This window comes from Cryptococcus depauperatus, chromosome 7 (assembly GCF_001720195.1).
Source record: "Cryptococcus depauperatus CBS 7841 chromosome 7, complete sequence".
In the NCBI taxonomy this organism is placed as follows: Eukaryota; Fungi; Basidiomycota; class Tremellomycetes; order Tremellales; family Cryptococcaceae; genus Cryptococcus; species Cryptococcus depauperatus.
In genome coordinates this window covers 1,224,885-1,251,608 of record NC_089474.1, presented here as the reverse complement: position 1 = coordinate 1,251,608, position 26,724 = coordinate 1,224,885, and the positions used below count along the sequence as shown (strand labels likewise).

Below are 26,724 nucleotides of genomic sequence, written 5' to 3'. Positions count from 1 at the left end.
CCACCGGTACAGGATCGTGAGGCCACCCTAATGCAATCTACGTTGCATTCCTATGGTTTGCCTCTATTCCATGCAGTCATTCCAACGTTCTGACAGTAGGGTCCTAACGATGACCAAACGCCTGACGCTTGATAGAATGCAAGCACCCACCAGCCATTCCTTTGTATCTACAAAGCAGCGGCATATGAATCAGTCTACCATTCTGGCGGTGTTAGTGGGTGCGTACAACCGTACGAATGAAAAGGGAGAGGTTCAACGACAGACCCGCTAAGACGATCCGCAAGAACACACTCCGCCCATGTGCTTGGTTTCTTTTCTACAACTGAAAGGAAATTGCAAGCGGTGGAGAGTGAAATGAAATGTTTTGTGTTTTATGTCGTGATAGGAGAGATACATATATAGCACTCACCAGAAACTACCTCTTTCCACCTGAATAACAACACCACCTACATCTATTTGACATGTCTGAAGGCGGCCAATCCAACTTGTTAGGCAACAATGACTGGGATGAACGTTCAAATGCGATGGTTGATGAACTAGTAGCTGATTCCGAACCCACCAAAGTGGACTCGGGCCGAGGGGGCTTCTTGATTCCTTCCCTCAATAACCCTAGTCACCTTATATCCCACGACGAGCCATTCGAAATGGGACAGTCGCGAACCCACCAGGCTTCAATTCCTGAAGGTAGCCGAGGTAATTGGACTGCCTACTCAAATCTTGAATCAGGGGCCTATGACGAGAATAACAAAACTGTTTTGACTTATAGGAATAATCCTGATGCCCACAATTACCTTGTGTCCGTTATCCTCCCTGTTGATCGCAAAGTAGAGCTGCAGTTCCCACATGACAAACCATACTTGACAGCGGGAGAGGAGTTTCTAAGCATGGTGACCGGGAACAATGGTTGTCCGGGGGCAGAGTTTCTTGTACCTTGGGAGGAGCATCTTGATGTGCTATGTTCTGACCCATCAAGGGAATTGTTGAAGAATGAAACTCGCCGCTTACTGCTTGAGCTGCATAGCCAAATTATGCGTTCACACATGGCGCTTGACGAAAAAAGTTGGAAGGATGCTGAGCGTAGAGAGAGAGCGGCATAGTGAAATGGACGGTAGAGGGATGCCATTTAGGTCGTAGATATGTAAAGAATGAATAGAATCAGCTGTCTCTGTGTCTTTCAGTTGGATCGTCTTGCCACCATTCTGGTAGAGAGTGGGATGTGGGAGTTGTGGATGCACACCTGCAAAGGTTGCAGCTGTGTTATGTAGGTATGGAGGGTAGTAGGGTTGTTTCCAGTCGACCCGTGGCGTCGTCGTGAGCAAGTCATGAATGAGCTCGGCCACACCTTGCGGAAACTGCAAGAGAGTCTTTGACAACAAGGCATAGACTCGGGTCAAGTCATAGAACCACCAAGTGTCAGGATGATGTACAGGGTTGGGATAGAAGAGCACAGGATACAGTGTATGCGGAGGAATGAGTATAGTGGGTTGAGTTGGAACCTGGCTGAAGGACGTGGAGCAAACAAGATGTAGGGAAGGGATCTGTCAGGAGTTCGGTTATTCTTGGGGTTGGTCTGGGAGTGCTTGGGTGAGTGGGTTATGTAGGAGTATGTATCTGGGATAGGTGAAGACAGAGATCAGATTCATCCGCTGGGAGCTATCAACCACAGTCCCTTCCTTATATCTTTGACGCTCCACGTCCAGAAGCCACGTTCAGTTCAACCCACTATACCATCTCTGCATACACCCTATCCTGTGCTCTTTATCCCAACCCTGTACATCATCCTGACATTCTCCCCCTCCTAAGGCGACTTCGCAGAAGTCGTTTCAAGTATTGATTAAAGATGAGATTGAAGAAATGTCTGAAATGAAAAAGATAAGTGGCATGACTGTCGATAAAGGTTACATAAGAACGGAACGGGATTAAATCGTGTGGTATAATTTCGGTGACAAAGATTTCTTTTTCTTTTCTCTTTTATTCTATTTTCCTAGGGGCAATAGTCACTGTTCTACAATAAAGTCGCATGAAATGAATGCTTAACCCGTTTCAAGCAATCTTCGCGATGCTCGCAGTGGTCGTCCGTAATGTGAGGTGGGTCCAGTGGTAGTGGTCTCTTTGGGTTGAAGTTTATCAATGAGTTCCAGTACCCAGCCTTTCCATCCTCTGGGAGTCTTTTGTCGGTTTGATGGAGTTGTCTTTTTGCTCGCTTGGAAGTCTCGTAGCAGCTCTTCCCAACGGTCATCTCACTGAGCTTGCTGGAGGGAAATCCATGAATTATCTGTTGGCGGTTTACGAAGCCACTTGATTAAGAATTCTTTGGTGTTTTCGGTGGATGATCTCTCGTCGATCACTACCTCAATCTCGGGTAACCTAGGAACAGTTATCACAGGAAGATTATCATTCTCTGATGGAACTGTACTCACCGGGTTTGTTATGTTCGCTGGAATGTGTGCATTCGCAGAAGTGTCTCCGTTTTCTCTCTCGACGTAGCGACGGAAGGGTGTTGCTGGAAGCACAGGGTGTATACGCATTTGTCGCGGAAGTTTGAGTCGGAAGGCGTTTTCGTTGATCTGTTTGAGGATCTCGAAGGGGCCAATCCAACGGTTTTCCAACTTCTTCGACGGACGGACCGTACGAAGGTTTTTGGTACTTGACAATACGACGTCACCTACCTTGAACGGAACGGGTGAACGTTTCCGGCTATCATGTTTTTGCCAGTTGACCTGTTGCTGAGAAAGTCGCGTCTGCAGGTATTTGTGTAGTTCTTTGATTTCTCGAGCTCAATCGATTGCTGCCGGAGACTCACGACAGAGACTCACGACGGAGTCTCGGGGCGTCTAGGTCGAAGAGTGGAAGGGATGGTTCATAACCAGTTAAAGCTCTAAGGGGAGATATACAGTGGGCATCAAAATGTTTCAATGTTTTTTTGTTTTGTTTTGGATCGCTAATAACTTCCGAACGATTGCAGCGGTAGCTATCGAATATCGATGCAAGGTACTAATACTTCTTAGCTCTACAACACAGCTTCAATGATGTCGTTGGCTGTATCTATCGCTGAGCTACGCGGCTTGGAAGACAGATGCCACATTGAAACATGTTGATGCTTTTTTTTTTGAAAACATAAATTTATGTTTTTAATACTTTGTATAGCCTCCCTTGGCACGAAGAACTGCCTGTACCCTTCGTGGCATACTCTCTATCAGACTTCCGCAGAATGAGACCGGTATCTCATCCCAAACCTTTTCAATCCTCTCCCAAAGTTCTAACATGCCTTGGGGCTCATTTTCCTCTCTTCTGAGTTCTTTTTTGAGGTAATCCCATAGATGCTCGATGGAGTTGAGGTCAGAAGACTGAGCGGGCCACCATAAAGTACTCATGTGGCAATTTTGAAACCACTCGCTAGCTTATTTGCTCGTATGTTTGGGATCGTTGTCTTGTTGGAAAATGATCTTTGAGCGGTTGAGGGCATAATATTCAATGGTTTGTTGCAGTTCGTCTTCCAATATTGAGCAATAGAGGTCGGCACCCATCTTTCCTTCAATCTTGGCTGCATAGCCCACTCCGTACCACGTCATACACCCCCAAATCATAACATTTCCACCACCAAACTTCATTGTTCCAATGGCCGATTTTTCATCCAAGCCCGATGTTACACTTCCACTGTACCCCTACGGAGATGGAGGGATGTCCGACGGTGGAGAGTGGTGTATATAGTTAATTTACTTTGTATCTTCGTTCTTTCTTACATTTCTATCAATACATGTCCAGGGGTACTACCTCTAGGCCTGTTATTAGATATAAATCTTGCATCAGCACTAAACCTAGCAATAACCCAGAACCTAGAACCCAGAACCTAGAACCCAGCACCTAGAACCTAGAACCTAGGACCTAAACGAGACAAGCCCTCCAAACTGCGCCGAAGACAATTGTGTGCAGGCCGTGACAGAGGTGTATCACAAGTCTCAAGCCTAATAACTCTATCCAATCATACACTTCATCTTCTATTATCATTCATACCTTTCTATCCTTTTATCAATAGTGTTGTCAGAGACACTCTTCTATTCTCCTCTCTCCGACCTTCTCTCGTGTTGGCCTTTCTTGACACTTAGAGTGCTAAAGAGACTACCAGGTATGTTTATACTATATGAAGACACTTAGAGTGCTAAAGCGACTACCAGTGGCCTGGGACATACACCTGTAATCTAATACCAAGAGCCTTTCTTCTTCAACCCGCCCGAAACAACATCTACGGGCAGGCCGTGACACTTAGTTCGCTGTACAGTTAATATATATATTAGAATACTTCCATAGTCTTTCTCCTTAGAGATGTATCATAAGTAATTCTCTAAATCAAGATCATACCATCATCTATCTATTTCCTCCCTATCAATATTGACAAGTCAGAGACACCTTTCCTCCTGTCTTCTATCATCCTCTCCTCTTCTCTGGGTCACCATAGTGCCCGAATATTACACAGGAACTGAAGTGGTCTCCATGTTTTGGTCTTGTTCGGACATCGGGCTAGGTGGAAAAGAAATGGAGAAGTTATCGATAGCGACAGCGAGGACACCAAGCAGTGATGTATACTGTCAGAATCTGGCTATTGGAGAAAACTAGAAGGGGATAGAGTGTCATGATTAAATACCAACAATTAAATAATACGCACCGGACCAAAAGGTCACAATGATGCAAGCGGAATTGCATCATTATTTGTTGGCTATATCCCCTGAAATACCCAGAGTATTACAATGAGCCAACAGTGAGGTCCAGTTGGATTGAGCTGTGTCGACGTACAGTCTCAGGTATTGTTCAAGCCATTGGTTGACGATTTCCGTTTGACCATCCGTTTGAGGATGATAAGTGGTTGACATGCGATGATCGATTCCTATAATCTGAGCTAATGTCTGCCAGAAACTCGCGTCAAATTCTTTTCCACGGTCGGTCGTCAAGGTCTCTGGAAGGCCATATCGACAATATACGAATTGGAAGAAAAGATTTGAAATGTCGGCAGAAATGATTCGTGAGGTTTTTGGAATGAACACGGCCATCTTTATGAATCTGTCGACGATGACGAGGATAGAGTCGAATCCCTGTGAAGGCAGCAAACCTGTGATGAAGTCAGCAGTAACGTGCTGCCAAGGACGTTCCGGAACTGGGAGGGGTTTAAGGGATCCCAACGGTCTCCTTCTAGGAATCTTGGTTCTTTGACACTCCGAGCACGAATCCACGTACCGGAACGCATCTTTCCTCATTTTGGCCACCAATAGTGCCGTTGAAGCTTTGCGAGAGTACGCATCCTACCTGGGTGTCCTGAGGTCGCAGAGTTGTGACAATCTCGGAGGATGGTTATCCTGAGGTCAGGAGGGACATACAAGCTACTTTGATATCGCAGCAATCCTTGCTCATCAATGGTGAGTTCGGAGTGGCTCTCGCAGGCTTTGGCTTCTAGTTTGGGAAGTTCCGGATCGGAAGGATATGCGTTAAGGATGTCATTGACCCATGTGGGAATTCTCAAAGTGGTTATCGCAAACAGTCGGACGCGGTTGATATCTATCAGAGCGCGCAGATAGTGAAGTGGAGTTATGGTCTGCGGGCTTATAATCTGGCGGCGTGATAATGCGTCCGGTTTTGTCGCCGATTTTCCTCGGCGGTATTGTATGTGTAGGTGGAATTCACCCACACACTCTGCCCATCTGGCCTGTCGACGAGTGAGTTGTTTCATGATCAAAAAGTGTTGCAAACTGTCATGGTCTGTCAACACCAACACTGGTTCCTTGGCTCCTTCCAAGAAGTGTCTCCAGACCTTGAAAGCCCAAAAGATCGCCAAAAACTCCTTACCATGTACAGGATAGTTCAGCTCTGCGGGTGATAATCGCCTGGAGGCGAAAGCGATGGGTCTGGTTAACCCGGCGGAGTCACGTTGAGAGATCACTGCACCTATAGCGTCGTCCGACGCATCGGTCTCGACAATAATTAGGTCCTCTGGTTGAAAATGACTGTCACGGCCTGTTCCGTGTTTTCTTTGGTGCAGGCGGGAGAAGGTATTCCAAGATTTTGAAGAGGCCGGATTCTAGGTTCTTAACCAGAGTTCTGGGGTAAATAATATTATGTATCTATAACAGGCCTAGCGCTAGTACGCTTGACTTGCATTGATAGAAATATAAAAGAAGGAACAAAGATACAAATGAAAGATCACTATATACACAACTTCCACCGTCGGACTTTTCTCCATCTCCGTAGGGATTACCGTTCCACTGTAACCGTGACGAAGGGACTGAGGCAATGGAGTTTTTCAAAGAGTCAATGGCGTCCTGCTGAGGCTTATCAAACACATAGGGTTGGTCTTTCAAGTCAAGCAAGTCAAAGGTTCTGCGGTGTGCAAGAAGCTACTGATAACTCTGCGATAAAAGTTGACGAATCCGAGAAAAACTCGACGGTTGGCTGGAATGGGCCATTCTCAACCCGGAGGGAGATATTGGATAGCCAAGATACTCTACTGAGGTGGTATGGCATTCACATCTTTCCAGTTTGGCAAATAAGTGATAGTGACAAAGTCTCGACAGGACTAATTGGACACATGTTGTCGATGGGATTCTTCGGATTCGGAGAAGAGGAGGATATCATCTGGATACGGTAAGACGGCGAGAGCCGTCTATCTTCTTGACGAAGAGAACAGGCGCGCCAGCGGGAGATTTCGAGTATCAGATGAAACCTTTATCCAACATCTCCTCCAGGTATTTGCAAAGTGCTTCCTGCTCCGTCATAGAGAGGTTGTATATCGGGCCATACCCGGGAGTTTACATTCTAGAAGAGGTATCCGGTGGTCGAAGGAGCGATGCGGTCGTGAGGCTTCTGCTTCGCGTTCGTCCAAGTCCAGATAGTCCAGAGGAAGATTAACGGTGGTGGTGGTGATGTTGGCAGTCGTGGCAGTAGGGCGGATTACCTGATGGTTGTCATCGAGGACGGGGTTGTACCTGCGAAAGAATGGTGCACCCAAGAGAACGCGCGGGCAGGCTGATCAGGTTTTTTGATTATTGACACTGGCACTACCCAGCAGGGTTCGTCGTGGATACTTACACTGGAGTGGGTTCTGACTATACTCGCGACGGATCGTTTCTTGACTTTGGACTGTCGGTGAGTCTTGGTTTCTTTGGACACTCGTAACGCTGGTGTCCTGCCTCTCCACAATAGAGTCACAGGTTGTTCTCCCTGCGTCGTTCCTTTTCCTCTTGGTTTATATGTTTTGTCTGAGGCTGACGGTCCCTATTGTAGGATTTCGTCTCTACAGTTTTGCTTGGTGGCTTCTGATAGTCGTCGTTGGATTGTGTGCAAGCGGTAGGCATGTTTGTTTCTTCTTGGAGCGTACCAAGAGAGACTTCTCGTCTGGCCTTTTGGTACGGGTCTCAGACTCGCGCTCGTAAAGCCGTTGGTCCAACTGAATGGCTAGATCTGCCAGGTCAGTAAGGCTGGAGGGTTCGTTCGGCTGAGCAGACAAGGCATCCAGTACTCGAGGTTTCAAACCTTTTTGAATGCTATGATGACGGCGGTTTCTCCCAATCCCAGATAGTAGCTGGTATTGGGGGAACTTGCTGCAGTATTCTGCGGCAGATTTGTTCTGTGTGAGCCTTTTTCATCTGCTTGGCCGCTTCGAATCGACGATCCTGTCGTCCAAATATTCTTTCTACCTCCCTCTCAAACAAGGGCAAGCTTTGGAACCATGCTGGTCGCGGGCGCGTACCGTACATGGCGGCCCACCACTTTGCCATGTGGCCACGGAAGAATGAGCCGGCGAAAAGGATTTTCTCGCTGTCATGCACGAAAGTACGGGCTTGCAGGTCTGTATACATGCGTACCTGCGTTAAGAACGTTGGCACAGTGTCTGCATGACCTGTGAATTCTTCAGGCATGTTGACTTTTATGTTTTTACGGGACATATGACTTGGCTCTTCCGGAGTTTCTGGGGATTGTGGGCGTCTAGGATGGGCTAGTCCAGGCGATGGTATTGGGTCATTTCGTTTGTCGCGGAGCTCAGCTCGGAGGGCTTCAATCTCGGCTCGTAAGAATTCGATAGTGGTTTGGTTCACTTGGGCTGGAGGAGTTGCGGACATACTGTTTTTGGTTTCAGATGACTGAGCGATTTTTGTTTGTTGGCTTAGAGATGCTGATCGAGTTACAACTGTAGACTCTGACATGAACTGTCTCGTCGCTGTTGAAAATAAGTTATTTAACGGTTCTACGCAATGGTTAATTAACCTCCTTTCTGCAGTGTATATAGTTGAACTAATTATATATATACTCCCACTTAATTTAAGATAAAAATCCATCTCTCTTTTACTCTTCTTTCTGCATTTTCAACAGTCGCAAGGGATAGAAGGAATGAATCTGATAGCTGTCTTCATCTATTTGACATAGATATTCCTAAATAACCCACTCGTCCCAAACACTCCCAGACCACCATTCTGGCGGCGTTGCCGAGTGTGCACAAACGTACGAATGAAAGGGAGAGATTCAAAGTCAGACTCACTTCGACTATCCGCAAGAACAAACTCCGCCTATGTGCTTGGTTTCTCTTCTACAACGGAAAGGAGATTGCAAGCGGTGGAGAGTGAAATGGAATGTTTTGTGTTTTATGTCGTGATAGGAGAGATACATATATAGCACTCACCAGCATCTGCCTTTTCCCACTCAACCCCAACACCACCCACATCTATTCGACATGTCTGAAAGCGGCCAATCCAACGGGTCAGACAACAATGACTTTGGTGATCCTCTGGAGGCGATGGTTAATAGTATAGTTCATGAAGTACCTCTCAACCCGAACATGTTCAGCAAAAGCCCCTTCCCTCCTACACATAGCGACTGGGATTTTTATCCTATACCCGTTGACAAGGAACCCACACCGCCGGCCATAACCCAGACAGCTCCATCGGATCATAGCGAAGTTACTTCGACTGTCGACCGAGTTTATGTATCGGGGTCCCTTACGTATAATGGCCGAGAAATTATGTCTTGTGAGGAAGACCCAAAAGCCGGTAAATGCATTATGACCATTCGTCTCCCTGGGCGGGACCATATACAGCTGCAGTTTCCACCATCTGCAACATTCGAACGTACGAGAGAGGATTTTCGAAACAAGGTGACCGATGAAAAAGGCTTACATTGGAAGACTTCTATTGATCAGACATGTCTTGGTAAAAGCAAACCAATGGCGACGTGGTTAAAGGCGATGGTTGGCCACACACTGGGCGCCCACTATGACCAGGTCAACGCGGACCGAGACATGCAGTACCTCTCTCTTCTTTTGGCCAATCCAGGTGAAATGTGGAAGGGTGTGGAGAAGAGGGGCAGAGTGGAATGGACCAGTGCGGGGGATCACGTCTAGGTTGTAGATATGTAAAGAATGAATAGAATCAGCTGTCTCTGTGTCTTTCAGTTGGATCGTCTTGTCACTATTTCTGGTAGGGAGTGGGATGTGGGAGTTGTGGATGGACACCTGCAAAGGGTTACCACTGTGTTATACAGGTATCGAGGGCAGTGCTATTCCCAGTTGATTCGTTGCGTCGTCTTGAGCAAGTCTTTGACACAAGGCATGGACTTGGGTCAAGTCAAAGAACCACCAAATGTCAGGATGATGTACAGGGTTGGGATGGAGGAACACAGGATATTGTGTATGGAGAGATGGTATAGCTGGTTGAACTGGAACCTGGCTGAAGGACGTGGAGCGTCAAAGATGTAAGGAAGAGATTATGGTCGATAGCTCCCGAAGGAATGAATCTTGATCTCTGTCTTCATCTATTTGAGATAGATACTCCTACATACTCCACAAGTCCCAAGCACTCCCAGATCAAGCACAACAATAACCGAACTCCTGCACCGAGGTATGATAAATTTCCAGGGATGCAATGAATTATATATAAGCCATGTAGCACTTGGACAGATCCATGCTGTGCATCTACCGTCTATAGAGATAAAAACGAGGATATTTGAGCCCACCATAGCAGTGTCTGTCTCTGACCATCACCTACCATATCTTTTTGGTTGGTTGATTGTCCATTATGTTCAAGACATAACTTATTCTGCGATGCTCGAGTCGACTTTGTGAACTAGTAGGGCAGTAATGCTATAACAACATCTTGGGCAAAATGCGTCACTCGGGTCATTTATTCGCCATATACCATAGCCACAGGTTTTATCACAAATGTGGGAATGACAGTAATAACCACATGAGATTGGATATGACATCCTGATCAGTAAACCAGACATACCCAAACTTTACGGCTAAGGTTTCGGCAAATGCTACTTTACTTTTCCCTTTGTCGTAGGCGCATCCTCTGCTCCTAGCACAACGTTCCCGTCCTATTGAATTTCACAAGTATCTTGACGTTTGGACCTAGCCATTCGGACAACTCTATCATTATTTGAGCAGGTTCTTGATAGATGCGATGAAGCTGCGATGATATTTTACAGTCACTTTTCCTAAAACTTTTTCTTGGTTTTTCAAAATAATCGTGCAATACCGTGTCTCTGGGCCTGGATCTTTGCCATCAGCGGCTCACCTTGTCGTTGAATATTGGAAGCATTTTGCTTTTGTAGCGTTAACATTTGTATATTGATTAGGGCGCTTAACCCAGTTCAAGTGAACGGGTGTCGTCCAACCGCTCTCACTCATAACCATCCTCTATTCGGGGAGTGATCCTTGATCAACCCGGTTGATTGGTGGGTTTTTGCCGTAAAAATGATAGATGGTGATATCGACCAGCTCTTGAAGTCCATATCATGAATGTCGTCCCACTCGATTCATCTTAGGTCACATTCTTTCAAGCTACCGATCTCGTATCTTGACAGAGACCTCTAACAGTAGCGCTTTAAATGTTCTAGAGTCGCTCGGGTTGAAGGTCTTGAGATGTTTGCAGCATAATCCGACTTTGAAGTGAAAGATCTCCCAAGTTGGATCTAAACAGAGAAAGGAAAGAGAAAAGAAAAGAAAAGAAAAGAAAAGAAAAGAAAAGAAAAGAAAAGAAAAAGAAAAAGAAAAAGAAAAAGAAAAAGAAAAAATCAAAAAGCCTTCTCCAGCAGGGAGTTGAACCCTGATCTACCGCGAAACATTGACACAGTTGCCTGTTCATGAGAAGCGGTTATACTAACCGTTATACTACTGAAGATAGAACGATTGTTACATGACACTTGTAATAGTTATGCAAAAAATTACTGTCATTGATCTATTCAGTTTAATTGATAGCATGCATCAGTAACTTCGTATGAGAATGAACCTTGGCGCCAGTAGTTTTCCTCCTAGGTATTGAGTTCGTCAAGCCTGTTCAATTATCATAATTCAAGGTCTGATCCAATTTCGACGGTTCCAAGGCTAATTGCTTGATACTAAATACTTTGTCCCCTGTTTCCGCTACAGCTTCTCAGTATGAATCTTCGTATTAACCACGATATGCGTGGGTTCCAATATCAGCCCCGGATAGCTTTGCCAAAAATGAGAAGAGCAATGTATTGCTTAGGATAAACATGGAATGAAATATGATAAAATAATGAAAGGCAGATATTGAGGGCTGCAACAAGTTCCAGGGTATTCGGCGATCGCCGCACTCTGTATGTTGTTATGAACAGCGTAGATTATACTCTAAACCTGTTCAACAATTTTCTTTTTACATTAATTATTTGTCAACAATATTGATAGACCATTGTATATTATTTGGATCTGATATATACATTGGAAAGCTCAACAATACCAGCAAGCCCACGATTAATCGTTGGAGCAGAACCAAATCAACTCTTGAGTCTCCAGACTTTCTGATATTGACTGTAAGGAAAGTCAAGTTACTCTGGAAATGTCTTCTACAGTATCAACACCACCTGATACTGAGCCTCTAAACCCTGCAGATGAAGAGTTCTACGCATCGTGCGTCCCGGTTCCCTCATTTATTGAGCTGATTTGCCATATAGATGGAGTTTATGTATCCTTTGTCTACTGTTGATAGGTGCTCTATGCACCTCTTACTACTTACAACTGAAGAGGATTAGAGCAATACACGAGACTGTTGTGTCCATATTCGCGGGAATGGTCGTTGGTCTGATAATACGGCTAGCGCCAGGTCGTATGATTAGAGAGATGATGGTGAATCTTGACTTATTCCTCATTTCTGCAAGACATGCTGATAAATGTCTAGTCTTTTAAACACACTTTTTTTTTTAATGTCCTGCTCCCGCCAATCATCCTGAATTCGGGTTACGAACTTAAACAGGTATGTCAATAGGGGATTTTGCTCGTAAAAACCTGTGGAGTTGACAAATGATTACTACAGGAAAACTTCTTTCGTAATTTTGCCCTCATCTTGACTTTTGCTTTTCTAGGGACGTTCATCTCAGCTGTTGGTATTGGGTATGTGGTTGCTCGATTTGCTCTGTACAATACTAATGCAACCTATAGGATTATTGTTTATATCTGGTCCTTCCTTGGCCTAGAAGGCCTCAAGTTTACCCTTCTCGAGTGTCTAATCTTTGGCTCTACTCTCTCTGCTACGGATCCTGTTACTATCCTTGCAATCTTCAATACCGCTAAGGTCGACCCAAAACTTTACAGCATCATTTTTGGCGAGAGTATCCTCAATGATGCTGTTAGTATTGTTATGTACGAGTGAGTGTTGACCCACGGCCAAGAGCCATTGAGTTACTCGCGAGTCTGACAAGATTAGAACATTATCACAATTCCATGGCGAGGACATTTACGTCTCTTCCCTTTTCCATGGGACAGGTATTTTCCTCTTTTCTTTCCTTGTCTCTATGGCTCTCGGTGTATCATTTGGCCTTGCTTGTTCTTTGGGTCTCAAACACTCTCATCTATCGGCATATCCTCACATTGAGAGCTGTTTGGTGGCTCTTGTAGCCTATACCAGTTATTTTTTCAGCAATGGGATTGCAATGAGCGGTGTGTCTATCTTCAACTACAATCAATGATACTTGCTGATTGCAAACAGGTATCGTTTCGTTGCTCTTTTGCGGTATCACATTGAAACATTATGCTTACCACACAATGTCTCGCCGTACACAACGAACAACCAAATATATGTTTGCCGTTCTAGCCCAGCTTTCAGAGAACTTTATCTTCATATACCTTGGCCTTAACTTGTTTACTCAGGATGTCCAAGTCTTCAAGCCACTCTTCATTCTGGTCTCGGCTATTGCAGTAATGGCTTCGCGGTATGCCGCTGTCTTCCCTCTTTCAGAGTTGATCAACTGGGTACACCACAAAAGAGGCCAGCGTTTCGAAGAAATTCCTCACTCATATCAGATGATGCTCTTTTGGGCCGGGCTGCGTGGCGCTGTTGGCGTCGCCCTTGCTGCGGGTATCACTGGAGACAATGCCGATGCACTACGAACAACAATTTTAGTGGTTGTAGTGCTAACGGTCATTGTTTTTGGAGGAACAACAAGTAGAATGCTGGAAGTTCTTGGAATTAGAGTTGGAGTGGAAGATGAGGACGCCAGCAGTGATGATGAAGATGGATGGACCGCTGCCAGTGGCAACTTGGCTCTACAAATGGGTCCTGGTAGTAGGCGTTATGCTGGACAGAATGGCAGAGCATGGGACGATCCTTCAGAGATTGGCATGCATAGTCCCGGAGAATCTCCTTATTCTCTTTCTCTGAAACTCAACAGATCGAGACAACCCAGGAGAGAGTCTTACGGTATGCGAAGTGGTTTTTCCACAAATTCTTCCGAGTCAGATGAAGGAGAACCTCTTCCTTCGGCTGAACCATCCAACTTATATGACAGTTATGATCCTGAGTCGAATACGACTGCTCTCGGTGGTGCCGGACAAAATAGACAAAGCGGATCCGGCATGATCTTCCGTGATGGGCAGTGGTTCACTGCCCTTGACGAAGGATATCTTCTTCCACTTTTCTCCAATCCTGTCACTGCACGGAGACATCACGCCAAGAAAGCTGGTAAAAAAGCCTATGCCTATGGTGGGGCTGGTGGCGGTGGCAGTAATGGTAGTAGCAGTGGAACTCCTAGAGGGGGGAGTTTAGAAATCAACAACAGTATGGGGGAAGAGGGATACAAAGGCGACGTGGAGGGTGATGGGAAAGGGAAGATTCTTCCTAGAACTTTCAGGTGGGTCTATCAATTGGCGTTGCATCCCAATATTGGCAAGAATGTGATTATTGATATTTTTACAGTGGCTCTGTAACGGATTTCTTCTTTTTCAACAAAAGTGAATCTTCACCAAATACGCCAGTACTGCAGGATGATAGAGAGAACTGGAGGGGTGGGTCAAGCAGCCGGACTGATATTGGAAGGCCAGGAGGCGAAGGACGATAGAAGTGTAGTCTCTATGTTGGATAAAAGGATCTTGATTATGGGTCTTTCCATGTCGTTCACAATTATGTCATATCAAAATTACAATTCAGAGCGTAGACCAAGTCCTATATATTCAGTCCAGCTTCTTGCTCAATGTTCAAACCCTGGCTTTGGTAAACTCTACGTATAGTCAGCAAGTGCTTGTGAACACATCATGTCAGTGACACAATTTATTTCAAAACATAACCCATCTGTTATCACCGTTTTAGGAATCTTCAGTAGTATAACGGTTAGTATAACCGCTTCTCATGAACAGGCAACTGTCAATGTTTCGCGGTAGACCAGGGTTCAACTCCCTGCTGGAGAATTTTTTTTTAGTCAATTTCAATTTCCACCATTTTTTCTTTTTCGGGCGTCGTTGAAGTTTCTCTACGTATCGCAACTACTTGAATCCTTTGGACCTGTTATATGCTACTGATAAGTGGTGTTTGGCTATCTCTTAGAATATAAAACATTGAGGTACTATGACGAAAATTACTTGTAAGTGCTGAGCCCTATACCACGCTTATGGAGGCGCTGCGGCGACATCTGCTGTCTAGTGTAGCTTGTTGCAAGTCTTGCTCTGTGCTTTATATTATTGTAAGTGCGTCAGCACTTTACACTGCCACTGGTAAAGTCGGAAGACAAGTGCGTCCACGGAGAACACAAGGATAAGGAAATAGATATATATATAGAGATCAACTGTAGAATACTTTTACTTTAGATACTGTCAGAACCTTGGAATTATGACATGGAATATAGCCAATAAATAATAATGCAACGTAGATTGCATTATTGTGACCTTTTGGTACAGAGCGTGGATATTAATTATTGGTAATATTCATGACAGATACATCATTTCATCCAACACCAGTGCTAGATTTGCTGTATTGGAACGCCATTCATACATACTATTCACATAGTTATCATCTACAAAACCCAGTGTGGCACACCAGATGCCTTCACTTGTAGTCTAATCTTTGAGAACCCTTTATTACCATTCTTATACTCTCTCTTATATGCTATACAAATTAACAAGCTCAAATCCTTGACATTTTTTAGAAATCCAATGTTAAGTGGTTATGTTATGAGAGTTGAAACTTCTAATAGACATCAATCTTTGGCATAAATTACAAGACTTTTACTTTCGACTTGCTATCTTTGACTCAAGGCGTTCTGTGAAGACTCTCCCATGTGATGAAGCCAACGAGTACAAGTAATCAAGTGAAAACATAGGTAAGATAATTGTACAAGATTTTGAGTTGGATCAATCTCAAAGTGCTCAAAGCGCTGTCGTTGGAAACTATGCCCTCTCCTACTGTCAGGACTGGGTCACTCGGGTGGTTACAGTGCTTATGCCCTTGGGACGAGATACTACTTAGTAGTTAGGTTATGATATATAGAGACAGAAAGCTAGAATCATTCTCTGGAGTTGTGTCTCTGGGTTGTCTATCCTTATATACATCTTCTTCTGTCCAGTGTAGACAACCCGACACACAACCGACACCATCCTTGCTTGCTGTGTTTCTGACACCAACTTGACTTCTGACATCTCTCCAGCATGAAAAACGTCTTCTTTCCGTAGCAATGCTTCTTCCATGTTAACCAATCGTCCAGCTTTTGTTGTTTAAAGCTATTCTTGTCGAAGTAAAGGAATTGTGATCTATCTACATTAGGTCACGTGATCGTCTTACTCACTCTTCCTTATTTAATTGTTTACTCTGTATTTACTTTATACATGTAATACACATATACACCCCAAATATATATATAACTACCTCTTTGTTAATTCTATACCCAACAAGCCATCCCAAGACCATAAATGGTGAATCCTCATCTTGAATATGAAGAGAGGCATCGGCAAGCTTTGAGGCTTGATGCCTTGAGTTACTTTGATCATCCTTAGTCTCTGAACTGTGCTACTATCTTGCCGTCATTCTAATTGCAGAGTAGTTTTGGAATTCTGGCTCGAGTATGCGTAGGTGTCAGAAACACAGCAAGCAAGGATGGTGTCGGTTGTGTGTCGGGTTGTCTACACTGGACAGAAGAAGATGTATATAAGGATAGACAACCCAGAGACACAACTCCAGAGAATATTGGTAATGCCAAGGCTCTGCGTTGCTCGATCTTTTAAAAAGTTAGAAAATAACAGTTGGAAAGGTGATGACTAACCTTTATACCAGATCTCCTATATCCACAATGTAAACGCCTAATCAGCTATGAGTATGTTTTCGGAAAGACATTTGCTGAGTAGCTCCAGTTTTTTTCAAAAGTAGAGGAGCTTGAAAAGATGAATGAGGCGACAACGTAAAGTCAGAAGAAGCGAATGGATTGCCTATGAAAAGCGGCCCGGGAGGTTTTCGAGTAGGGCAAACTTACAGGCTGACAGCGACAGCTGTCAATCTTATTAGGAGAACCAGAGCTATGGAGGGAGGAAAGACATTGTACAATCTGTTGAAACTAGACCATAACGTTGGTATGTTATAAATTAAGTGGGTGTCATAGAACTGAGTGCTGATTGTCAGGATGATGTACAAGGTTCGGATAGAAGAACACAGCATAATATGTATGCAGAGGAAATAGTATAGTTGGAACCTGGCTGAAGGACGTAGAGCGAAGAAGATATAAGGAAGGGATTGTAGCTGATAATTCCCCAAGGCATAATCATGATCGCTGTCTTCGTCTATTCCAGATAGATACATCTTGTCCCAGCACCTCGAGTCCCAAGGCGTTTCGTCTAAAGCCCGAGAATCCATCCTATTCCTGACACTGATGTCTATGCTTGTGTAATTGGAGCTGTGTTTATCAAAAGCGGGGAAGAATACGTAGCTAAGATTCATAGGTAGAAAGTTATCTTCGGTCGGGATATCTCAAGAACATTGAGAGTTATTTGTAACAAAAAGAAAACGAAAAAAACTTCTCCAGCAGGGAGTTGAACCCTGGTCTACCGCGAAACATTGACAGTTGCCTGACCATGAGAAGCGGTTATACTAACCGTTATACTACTGAAGATTTTCTTATCGTAAGCTTTGGTATGTATTATATCAGCTTTGAAGAATTTATGCGATAGCACACTTCATTTTTGATCATTTAGGGTAGTCAATTGGGGAAGTCAATTCTTACGTGAAAAGGACGGAAGCAAATGTTTCTCGTAACAAATACCAGATCGAGTAATTTTTGAGACGAAAAATCGAGAAGTCAATTTTGCCCTTTCGTTTATAACACCTTCTTTTACATCTACATCTCTTCTCTCAGAGATCAACTACAGGTATGTCGAAAGCAGCAGCAAGCTCAGTCCGGTCTGTCAAATCGAGTGGTAACCCTAGACCGCCGCCATACCGCCGCGTTGCAGAGATATCAGTCGCTCCTTCGATCCCATCTCATCCTCAAGCTTCTGGCATGTCAATGAGTTCTCCTGCTTCTACACAGCCCCGACAGACCCAAATGCCAGTCAGTACACGAGTAATTGTCCCTTTGAAACCGCCAGGGGTGTCAATCTTGGCTCGACGTCCGGAAGGACTAGAACAATGACACTACAGTTAACTCAGTGGACGGACGGCTTTGATATACCGATATGGGACATATTTGGCAATGTCATATTCGATTTTTCGCGACAGACGTTGGCGGTCACTGTACCTGGGCATGCTGGTAGAGTACTATGTAGATAGCTTGCTTATCGTACGAGATATGAAGAAGCGCAGCCAGTACAAGTTCATGATGATTGAGATACGCATTATGTACGAAGAGTCTTCAGAGCTAAGATTTGATCCCACTGATGATCACATGACGTTTCTCAAGGGGATGGTCAATTCTTACGTGCACTTTTATTTTCGCCTCGTTTGGAATTGACTACCCCAATTGTTCTGATCGTTTTCAACGAAACACGCAAAGTTAATGCAGTTTTTAAAAAAAATTGACTTGTCGAGTACTTGTTATTCTAACTTCCTTATAATAGTGCGTCAATTACTTGCCAAATAAATACTCACGACGATAGACAAATAATGGAGACATCCATAAAAAGCTACACTTTGAATATACGTCTCTATAATAAGATAATCCTCCTAATTACAGGAAAGTCTTCAGTAGTATAACGGTTAGTATAACCGCTTCTCATGATCAGGCAACTGTGTCAATGTTTCGCGGTAGACCAGGGTTCAACTCCCTGCTGGAGAATTTTTTTTGCCAATTTTTAAATTAACATTAAGCCGTTATAGACGGTCGTATTTCCTCTCCTGTCCGTTTGGCATCGGTTTGAGAGATGCACTGTAGTAGTAAGATTACACGACTTAAGCTTGATAACTCATATAAATCTGCCCTGTCTCCTCTAAACTTGTTCCGTACCATATCTTTCTGAGGCTTGAAAACGAACAAAGTCACAGCGCAGACGTAATCCGTCACTAAGAGAAAGGTAGGCTCTAATGTCCACAGAGTTTTTTTTAGTTCATTGTCATATAGGGTCTACATAAGCCATATCCCCATCTCGAAACCACCACCCTACATCTCGCTTTACCATTGTTTCTTCTGCTGTAACACTTGCAATATATTCCCTTCTCCCTTCTGTTTCTCTAGCCGTCCATATGTTGATGGGGGCGTTGAGAGGCAAAGAGAGCTGGCGAGCAATTTTGCGCTGGAGAAGTGGTATAGGAGTTGAGGGAAGAAATGATAATGTTGTGGGTTCACTCGTGTGATGAGTGATGATATTCAAAGCTTTGTGCTCGATTAGATTCACCAAATCCAAGGCACAACTAAGCTCACTTATCATTCTACCTCTAAGTCCCTCAGATTTTTTTTCCGCTTTACTTTCTTCTTTTCCGTAAGTCTTGCACAGATCTAGATATCTACACCACTGTTCGCCCTTTTCCTCTGAGTACTTGCAAAGATAGCGATCTACAAAAGATATATAGAATATCTCTGCATCTCGGCGCTCGGATGGTATAACAGTTGTGAAATTGAATGAAGCAAGAAGAGGGAACATGGCAATGGCAAGAGTTCGTTGTAGAGTGGCTGACGGTGAGATCGCGAGGGATGGACACTCTTGTTTAGCATCGAAGTCTTCTTCCTGACGATCCTGGCCTTTTAAGGTGAATTTCAATGACACTAGATTTGGAAATTGCTGAGAAATATGGCCAAGGTCAGCCCAGGAAGAAAGACAAGAGTTGAGGAGGGCGAGGTGAGTGATGTTCTCGATTCTTGTCTGATCAGCTGGAACAATGGAGACTAGAGTATATGATATGTCGAGAGTATGTAAGCTACATATACATTCGTTAGCAGGAAAAACATCAGTAAAGCACAGTAGCTTACCCGAGAAAGAATTGAAAAAGATTGCTTACCTCTTTCCAATCTTCAACAGGGCAGCCCCCAATTCTGAGCTCTTTGATCGTCGTGTTCCCTTGCAACGGTCTTGTCTTAGATACAATATTGAGTATATTGAGGGTACGGTTGGCTTCTAAATATAATACCTCCAATGCTGGAAATAGAGGAACCAGGATCGCCATCGCCGACATTGTCATGAGACAATCAGAAAGGTGCAACCCCCGTATCTGGCGAAATGTCTCAACAAATCTTTGCTGACTTTGACATTCTATAGTCTCTGAGATACAATTGATCCGTGAATGGCTTGGTTATTCTATCAACATTCATGTCATGGGAAAGAAACCTCAACTTGCCTAAGAGTCAAGATCTCAAGCCCTTCAAAACATTCCACTATGTCGGCCACCTCTTTCCAGGTATTAAGAAGATTCTTTGCCAGATTGAGCCATTTGACACCTTTTAGTCGTTTTTTCATCAGATCTCTTTTGTTATTGTCGCCTCCCAGCTGGACTATGTATTCATCATCAAAGCCAATGTTGCGCAGCTTCTCCAAGTTTGAAACTCTTTCCAAAGCGTTTTGCCAGTTTGCCTCAATTTTGATGGCACCTTTCGAAGATCCTAATACAATCTCGTCCTGATCTAAATCATTCTGAGGTTTTTTTGGCTGTTTTTGTGCAGGATCGATAATTCCGTATCGCTCTTCCAAGCTATCAACCAAACTCTTTCCTTCATTGAGAGGATTTCCCACTAATTTCAAGAACGCTGCACTACCTTGTTCAGCTGTTTCAAACACACGGATACCTTGATATGTTCCAGAATGCTTGCCGAGTGAAGGATCGTCGTATTCGATTCCTAGCCATATTTGTTGAGTTGGAGGTGAACATGAGCTAGTAGGGGGCAGAGGACCAATGTACCGCAAGGTAAGAGGGGAACCGCTTTTGGCATGTAGGTAGCGTCTGCCAACCTTGTAGTCTGGTGCGAATGAATGAGGGATGTTTGTGTTTGTCATTTTGATTGATAATATGAAGACATGAATAATCTCTGAAAAAGTCAAAACAATGTTGTGAAGTATAAGTGAAGTGGAGGCACAAATGAAGGTTTATATGCAAAGAGTAATTAGAAAGTATAAATAAGTAATAAAGTTGAATAAAACAATGTATTACATTTTTTGTTTTGACTTTCCTCTCTTTAACCTCAATACAAATTTTCTAATGTTTCCTCTTTGCCTATGTGCAATTTTATAGCTCAAGGTCGGCCGTTACTTAAGTCTTTCACTTTTTCCCCAATAGCTGACTTTTGTGCTCTCGTACAAAGTCAAATAATGTTCGTTTTGATACTCCAAGTCAATTGGAGGCTACTTTACAAGAGCAAGGATGATACAAAGCTGGGCCAGCTTGAACCAAAATACAATCAAGTAGGTCTTCCATGAGTTCGCCTTGGAGATTGCCTCTGACATTTTTTCCTGACCATATTCATTATCATCTACTGCTACATTGAAATGTTCTCAGTGTTTCAAGATGGGCTTGGATATTCAAGGATATACTGCCTCCAACCTTAGACAGGAGGGAATATGCGATGGCCAACTCTCTAGGGATTGGAAAAGAGATAAAGAAAAGATACCATCAAGCATTATAGGAGCAATGGAACGACTCAAATTTCAAGTTTTCTTGCCATCTTCTCATATGCCCCTCGCCAGATTCTGCTATTTGAATTGATAATCAAGCCGAAGAGGCAAAGTTGTGAATCACTCGGCCCACATCGTTCTCATCAGAACCCCGCGGATTCATTTCGTTTACCTCTTTGTCCAACATCCTTCCCAACACTTTGAATGCCTCTCTGGTTGGTACTCAGCATGGCTTTGACCTTCGGCGTCAGTCTCTCCAGCCCTTTTCCACGTTCTATTCTTGATAAGCGATCTGCCAAAACGTTGTCTTTGCCGCGGACCCATCTTGCTCGAAGTTGAATGTCATTCTTAAAAATGATTGTATCAATCTCGTCAAAGATCTTTCTCATCGGAAGATGCTTGATATTATAATGCTTACTTTTAAATGATATTGGAACAAAAGAGGAGGGGTTTATGGGTTCAGCGAAAACAGGTCCAAGACGAAAAAGGGGAGATACAGGAAAAAATGGGGGCAAGCCGTTAGGTGCAGAGGGTGAATACCGCCTTGAAAGTATTTGGTATACCGAGTAATTATCTATATGACAATATACCGTCTTTCCTCTCAAGCTTTTCTTCCACCGCTTCAAGCTCAGAAGCACAGCGTTGGCTTCAGCATACTCGATTGGTCTTTTGCCTTTAGATAAATGAGCATGTGGTTGCTGCCAAACGTCTGAAGGATTCGATTGTGGGCCCAAGTGGCCGCCGTAGCCCTTGCCTGATGCGTCAGACCATATCTCGAGGTAAGGTTTTTGAAGGGTTGAAGAGCGATGAGGGAATAATGCAGGGAAAGAGGATATAGTACGCCATGGTTCGCTCCATTGGTGTAAACAACGATATGAGAGAGAGGTAGATAATTTGAGCATGCCAGCGGATGTATGTGGTTCAAGCCTAGAAAACTATCTCGGGTTGCGTTATAGGTAACACAATTACGATTCAGCTGAAGAGAAGGAGCAGTAACTATTCGGTAAACATCATTGCGATACAACTTGAGTAAAGCACAATGCCAAAGCAGAACAAAGGACAAGAACAAAGAAGGCGTGGCTTTCTCCATAATGTATCGCAAAAGAATACTTGAGACCTCTGGGTGAGCCTTTTGCAGTTGTAATTAGGTTTAAAAATCATTATATAAAAGCTCAATGTTAAGCATATAGTCTTTGAAGTTTGTCTTTTCAATTGAGATGAAAAGATAATATCTCATTTCGACGGAAACACCAACAGAAATATAGTGATGTCACGACATGGTAATCTTTCCGTCTTATTTTGATATTTCATTTATATGATTGGGTCTACTTTATATCTCTTCTTTTTGCAGAAGCAGCCAATTCAGAAGGAACAAAAAAAAAGCGATGGCTTCGACTCTTGCTGCGATAGGTATGGCTGTTGGGTAAGTAGGCTTGCCTTGCTTGACGTCTTCGTTACTGATCAAGTATGCTAGCCCGCCTTTAATTTATGCCGACCAAGTATGTCTACTTTTGTCTTGTACTAGTCAACTGACAAAGCTGATGTATGCCATCAAGGCTTACAGTATTATTAGCAAAAAGTGAGCATTTTTGAGATATTATCGCGGCGCTTGTGTTCATTTAAGGATAGGGACTCATCTGGTTTTTCTCATGGTTAGTTTCCTGTCATTTGATATTAACCAGGTACTTACGGCACAAATTGTGCTCTGAAAAGACATCTGTGGAGTCGTCATAATAGCAAATATAATTCGAATATTTTTTTGGCTAGGCAATCGCTTTGAAATTCGTATATTCCTCTCATCTAATCATAACCTTTCTTCAGTTCATTTTCTACCTCGTAGCGCTTCTCATACAATCGATTCTGCTCATAATCTCTCAACTATTTCTTCTTGCTATTTGCTTACATTATGCTTCGAGTCATCGACAAAACAAGTCAGCCCCTCACACCTCTCAACAGACTGAAGGCGAACAGGATGAACATTTGGAACTAGAAGCACACCTCCAAGCAGAGCGATGGCAAATTTCCAATGAATCTGGAACGAAAGGACTAATTCAAAGGTTTAAAGAAGGCAGACGGCCTTGGGATTTCTGGATGTGGGAAGGGTATGGAGCTTATCTAGAGTTTTTGGCAGGAATGATCATCGTACTCGGAGTAGCACAAATATCTTTTGGAAGATGGTCTTGGTGAATCTGGGCTTTCGGAGACAGGAAGTGCAGAACTGATGATTGGAGCAGGTATGTTGACGCACTAGGTTTTGTGGCTCTTACCATAGGTGAGTCTTGGTTTAATGGGCCTTGATCATTAAGCGAGACTGAATCAAGGCAAGAATCGACACTCCCAATCCCTCAGTTTGTAACCAACTTTAATAATAAATCATGCTATGGATTCCGTTCATCCACACTTGCTGGATGGTTTTTTGGCGATTGCTTTAAGTGTGTTTGTGTTATATTGCACGCCGAAGCTGACAAGGTACTAGGACCGGGTATTTCTTCTTTAGGCATTCCCCCATACAGTTCAAGGTGACCGCCATCATGCTCGTATGTTGGGATTTTGGTAAGCCACTTCGAAATTACGTCCTAGCAGCTAACACCTCGATAACGCTTCAACATTAGCTGTCTTAGTGCAAAGAATTATTTACGGCGCTAAACCTCCTGCCATTCAAAGAATAGTAGAGTTTGATGCAGACGGCGATCAGCCAGATACTTCTAGGCTTCGGTACGACGATAGCGAGCATACCTAATTCACCAAGCGCATGTAGCTCAGGAGCTTTAATTATACCTCTTTTGCAAGCTTTGCTTTTACGTCACTTTCGGTATACTTCTGAAAGTTTGGCATCTTATCCAATAGGTCTTTTGTAATACTCTGGGTATTATAGGGGATATAGCCAACAAATAATGATGCAATTGCTTGCATCATTGTGACCTTTTGGTTCAATGCATGTTATTTAATTGTTGGTGTTTAATTCATGACATCTTTATCGTCTTGCCCTTACTATGTGTGCTTTTCATAAACTTTGTAGCACCATGATTAGCATCCATTCTCGGGAACCGTTTATCCTCTTTTGTCTTGAGTGAAGCAGTTTATTGAAAAATTGGTATCAATTGTGACATTTAGGATAAATGTTGAATGTTAATGAACTATTTGCCTTCAATACAAGGACTGAATAGTAAGATTACGCGCTGTCGAAAGCTATATGTTCCAACTATATCACATTCTCTTCAGTCCTGTCCAGGATATTCTTATTTGGTTCACGGATTGATTTGGAAATCGGCATAAAATTGACAGATAATGTTTGAAGAAGCTGAAGCTAGCGCATCAGTGTATATGTGCAACAAATTTGACTCTAAGAATTGCTCATGAGGCTGACGAAGCTACTGAGCCTTTCTGACCAACGAATAAGATGTTCGGTATATGATCACTTGTTCTAAATCGGCCAAAGACTGGCTCAACATCTATGGGCAATGATTTTCACACTGCGCCTTCAAAATGAGTTTATCTGCCTTTATTTATTTTGAAAGTCCTGAATAGGATACTAGGCAGGCTGTAGAATATGTTGAAAAGAATGAAGCTGGATATTGATTATTTGGATTTGCACGGGCGGCCTTCGAATCAGAGATAGCGAATGAATGTTGACGATAATCCTTCCACGTAGTGGGGATGCTATATGGATATATACTCTCAATTAGAGGCTTAAGACGAATTGTCAGTTATATAGGCGGGTTGAGCTTGTTGGAAGGTAACGATTTTTCCAAGACGGGTTATGACCAAACTCGAACAAAACGGAAAGCGTGGAATACATGTGAGTATAAATGAGAAACTGTGAACCCGAGAATCTGGCCTGTTATTTTTTTCTACACAAAAGTGTATCCTACAAGACCAATCAGTCGTTTCCGAACATTGGATGACTTTCAAAACATACCTTAAAATGTTGAGCCTTTTCTTTGAATTTCTTTACATCTTCTTCAGAGCGGTACCTCAACACTTTGCGTACCTCACTTCTCGTCCTTTCATCAAGATCTTCCCAATCATTCCCTGGCTCTTTTATGCGTCCCGTACTAACATCGTCATGTACTCTCAAAGACTCTTTACCAACTGCCCTCGCCATCATTTCATACTTCAAATCTCTTGGTCCATCGACAAGGGTCAAAATTGCATGAGGAGCATTATCTCCTGGCCGATGACCAAATCTGTGGATACGAGTATATCCGCCAGGCCGATCGGCATATCGTTTTGCGAGTGTATTGAACAACTTGGGAAAAAGACTTGTTGGAGGAATGGATGTGTCTAATTTGGGATAATCAAGTGGTGGTAGAGTATGAGTACGGTTGGATGGAGAGGGAACATAAGCAGATGGAGGAGCATGATGCGGTGGCTATTTCAAAGTAAGACACTGTTTAAGCAATGAGAAGAAGCGTACCATGAGATATGCCTGAGCCTTGCTCTTAGCTGGATTTGTGCCCTTTTTCCCAAGCGTAATAATCTTACGCCTCGTCAGCAGTGTCAGATTTCAAGCAGCCTACTTTTTCAGCCATTTTTGCTGCCTCTTTGGCTTTCGGTAACGTCGTCTTTATCGCTTCATGGTGTAGCAGAGCAGTCACAAGGTTTCTGGATTATTTCTGGGTTAATTCGTGTCCTTGAAACTTTGGCATACTGACCTGAGAAGCGCCAATCTGTGCGAGGGCATTCGGCCCAGCTTTCTCTGACTTATTCCATGCTTCATTGTTTTTAATGTTTTAGCAAGAAGAATACAAATAAATATAGAAAGATAAATGACAAAAAGGCGCCACTCACCGCGGAATTTTCGGCAATTCTGTTTCTCATTCATCTCTATCAGTCCTCTTTTAATTGGTCATGCTTTATATATATAGCTATCAGCTACCAAATCTTTTCCTTAATCTTTTTCATCCTACGCAATGTACAGGACACTACGCGCCGTTACTCCACTGCTCAGAACAGCAGCACCCGCTTTCAGGCCTCTACCGGCTACTTTTGTTTTTTCTAGGCCACTTTTGCTCTCCAGAAACTACGCTGCCGCTGCTGGCTTGAGCAAAGAAGACATCACCGCCAGGGTTTTGGAAGTTTTGAAAAGCTTTGAGAAGGTTGATTCTGCCAAGGTGCGTTATAAGCATTGTTAAAAATGGAGGAGCGCTGAAAGAGCGCAGCTTACAAACAATGCCGCCTTCACCACTGATTTAGGCCTTGACTCACTTGACGCTGTTGAGGTAGTTATGGCTATTGAGGAGGAGTTTGCTATTGAAATTCCTGATGCTGAGGCTGATGAGATTACCACTGTTCAGAAGGGTGGGTTGTTGCAAACAGCGGTTTGTATTGACAAGTGTTGTAGCAATTGACTATGTCGCCCACTCTCCTGAAGCACATTAATCAAAGCAAATAAGTCAGGCAGAGAAAATTATTGGATGGCTATACTATGCAGTCATTAT

The 26,724-nt window shown here is 43.5% G+C and overlaps 9 protein-coding genes across 9 annotated transcripts; 5 read left to right on the top strand and 4 right to left on the bottom strand.

Annotated features, from left to right (window-relative positions):
* Positions 1-50: 50 nt before the first annotated feature.
* L203_105817 (uncharacterized protein) lies at positions 51-1,019 on the bottom strand (the record flags this gene model as incomplete). The annotated part of the gene is made up of 8 exons (XM_066215180.1): positions 51-89; positions 151-167; positions 410-429; positions 486-502; positions 560-594; positions 666-730; positions 792-953; positions 1,006-1,019. 8 exons carry the CDS (start codon positions 1,017-1,019, stop codon positions 51-53), a joined length of 369 nt encoding a protein of 122 aa, XP_066071277.1.
* Positions 1,020-8,713: 7,694 nt separating this feature from the next.
* L203_105816 (uncharacterized protein) lies at positions 8,714-9,379 on the top strand (the record flags this gene model as incomplete). The annotated part of the gene is made up of 1 exon (XM_066215179.1): positions 8,714-9,379. One exon carries the CDS (start codon positions 8,714-8,716, stop codon positions 9,377-9,379), a length of 666 nt encoding a protein of 221 aa, XP_066071276.1.
* Positions 9,380-11,837: 2,458 nt separating this feature from the next.
* L203_105815 (sodium/hydrogen exchanger 3) lies at positions 11,838-14,331 on the top strand (the record flags this gene model as incomplete). Its single annotated transcript, XM_066215178.1, has 8 exons — positions 11,838-11,908; positions 11,953-12,124; positions 12,177-12,251; positions 12,312-12,388; positions 12,437-12,643; positions 12,702-12,934; positions 12,984-14,124; positions 14,190-14,331. The coding sequence occupies 8 exons, from the start codon at positions 11,838-11,840 to the stop codon at positions 14,329-14,331; spliced, it is 2,118 nt and encodes a 705-aa protein (XP_066071275.1).
* Positions 14,332-18,796: 4,465 nt separating this feature from the next.
* Positions 18,797-20,668, bottom strand: L203_105814 (uncharacterized protein; the record flags this gene model as incomplete). Its single annotated transcript, XM_066215177.1, has 4 exons — positions 18,797-19,056; positions 19,105-19,598; positions 19,651-19,965; positions 20,016-20,668. The coding sequence occupies 4 exons, from the start codon at positions 20,666-20,668 to the stop codon at positions 18,797-18,799; spliced, it is 1,722 nt and encodes a 573-aa protein (XP_066071274.1).
* A 957-nt stretch (positions 20,669-21,625) lies between these two features.
* L203_105813 (uncharacterized protein) lies at positions 21,626-22,185 on the bottom strand (the record flags this gene model as incomplete). Its single annotated transcript, XM_066215176.1, has 2 exons — positions 21,626-21,630; positions 21,702-22,185. The coding sequence occupies 2 exons, from the start codon at positions 22,183-22,185 to the stop codon at positions 21,626-21,628; spliced, it is 489 nt and encodes a 162-aa protein (XP_066071273.1).
* Positions 22,186-22,668: 483 nt separating this feature from the next.
* L203_105812 (uncharacterized protein) lies at positions 22,669-23,313 on the top strand (the record flags this gene model as incomplete). Its single annotated transcript, XM_066215175.1, has 7 exons — positions 22,669-22,706; positions 22,758-22,782; positions 22,840-22,862; positions 22,913-22,935; positions 22,997-23,068; positions 23,124-23,214; positions 23,274-23,313. 7 exons carry the CDS (start codon positions 22,669-22,671, stop codon positions 23,311-23,313), a joined length of 312 nt encoding a protein of 103 aa, XP_066071272.1.
* Positions 23,314-23,416: 103 nt separating this feature from the next.
* On the top strand, positions 23,417-24,023 carry L203_105811 (uncharacterized protein; the record flags this gene model as incomplete). Its single annotated transcript, XM_066215174.1, has 5 exons — positions 23,417-23,466; positions 23,518-23,555; positions 23,610-23,715; positions 23,760-23,836; positions 23,896-24,023. The coding sequence occupies 5 exons, from the start codon at positions 23,417-23,419 to the stop codon at positions 24,021-24,023; spliced, it is 399 nt and encodes a 132-aa protein (XP_066071271.1).
* A 1,101-nt stretch (positions 24,024-25,124) lies between these two features.
* On the bottom strand, positions 25,125-26,003 carry L203_105810 (uncharacterized protein; the record flags this gene model as incomplete). Its single annotated transcript, XM_066215173.1, has 6 exons — positions 25,125-25,151; positions 25,203-25,232; positions 25,275-25,655; positions 25,701-25,742; positions 25,804-25,888; positions 25,939-26,003. The coding sequence occupies 6 exons, from the start codon at positions 26,001-26,003 to the stop codon at positions 25,125-25,127; spliced, it is 630 nt and encodes a 209-aa protein (XP_066071270.1).
* Positions 26,004-26,196: 193 nt separating this feature from the next.
* On the top strand, positions 26,197-26,665 carry L203_105809 (acyl carrier protein; the record flags this gene model as incomplete). The annotated part of the gene is made up of 3 exons (XM_066215172.1): positions 26,197-26,397; positions 26,446-26,584; positions 26,628-26,665. The coding sequence occupies 3 exons, from the start codon at positions 26,197-26,199 to the stop codon at positions 26,663-26,665; spliced, it is 378 nt and encodes a 125-aa protein (XP_066071269.1).
* Positions 26,666-26,724: the final 59 nt, after the last annotated feature.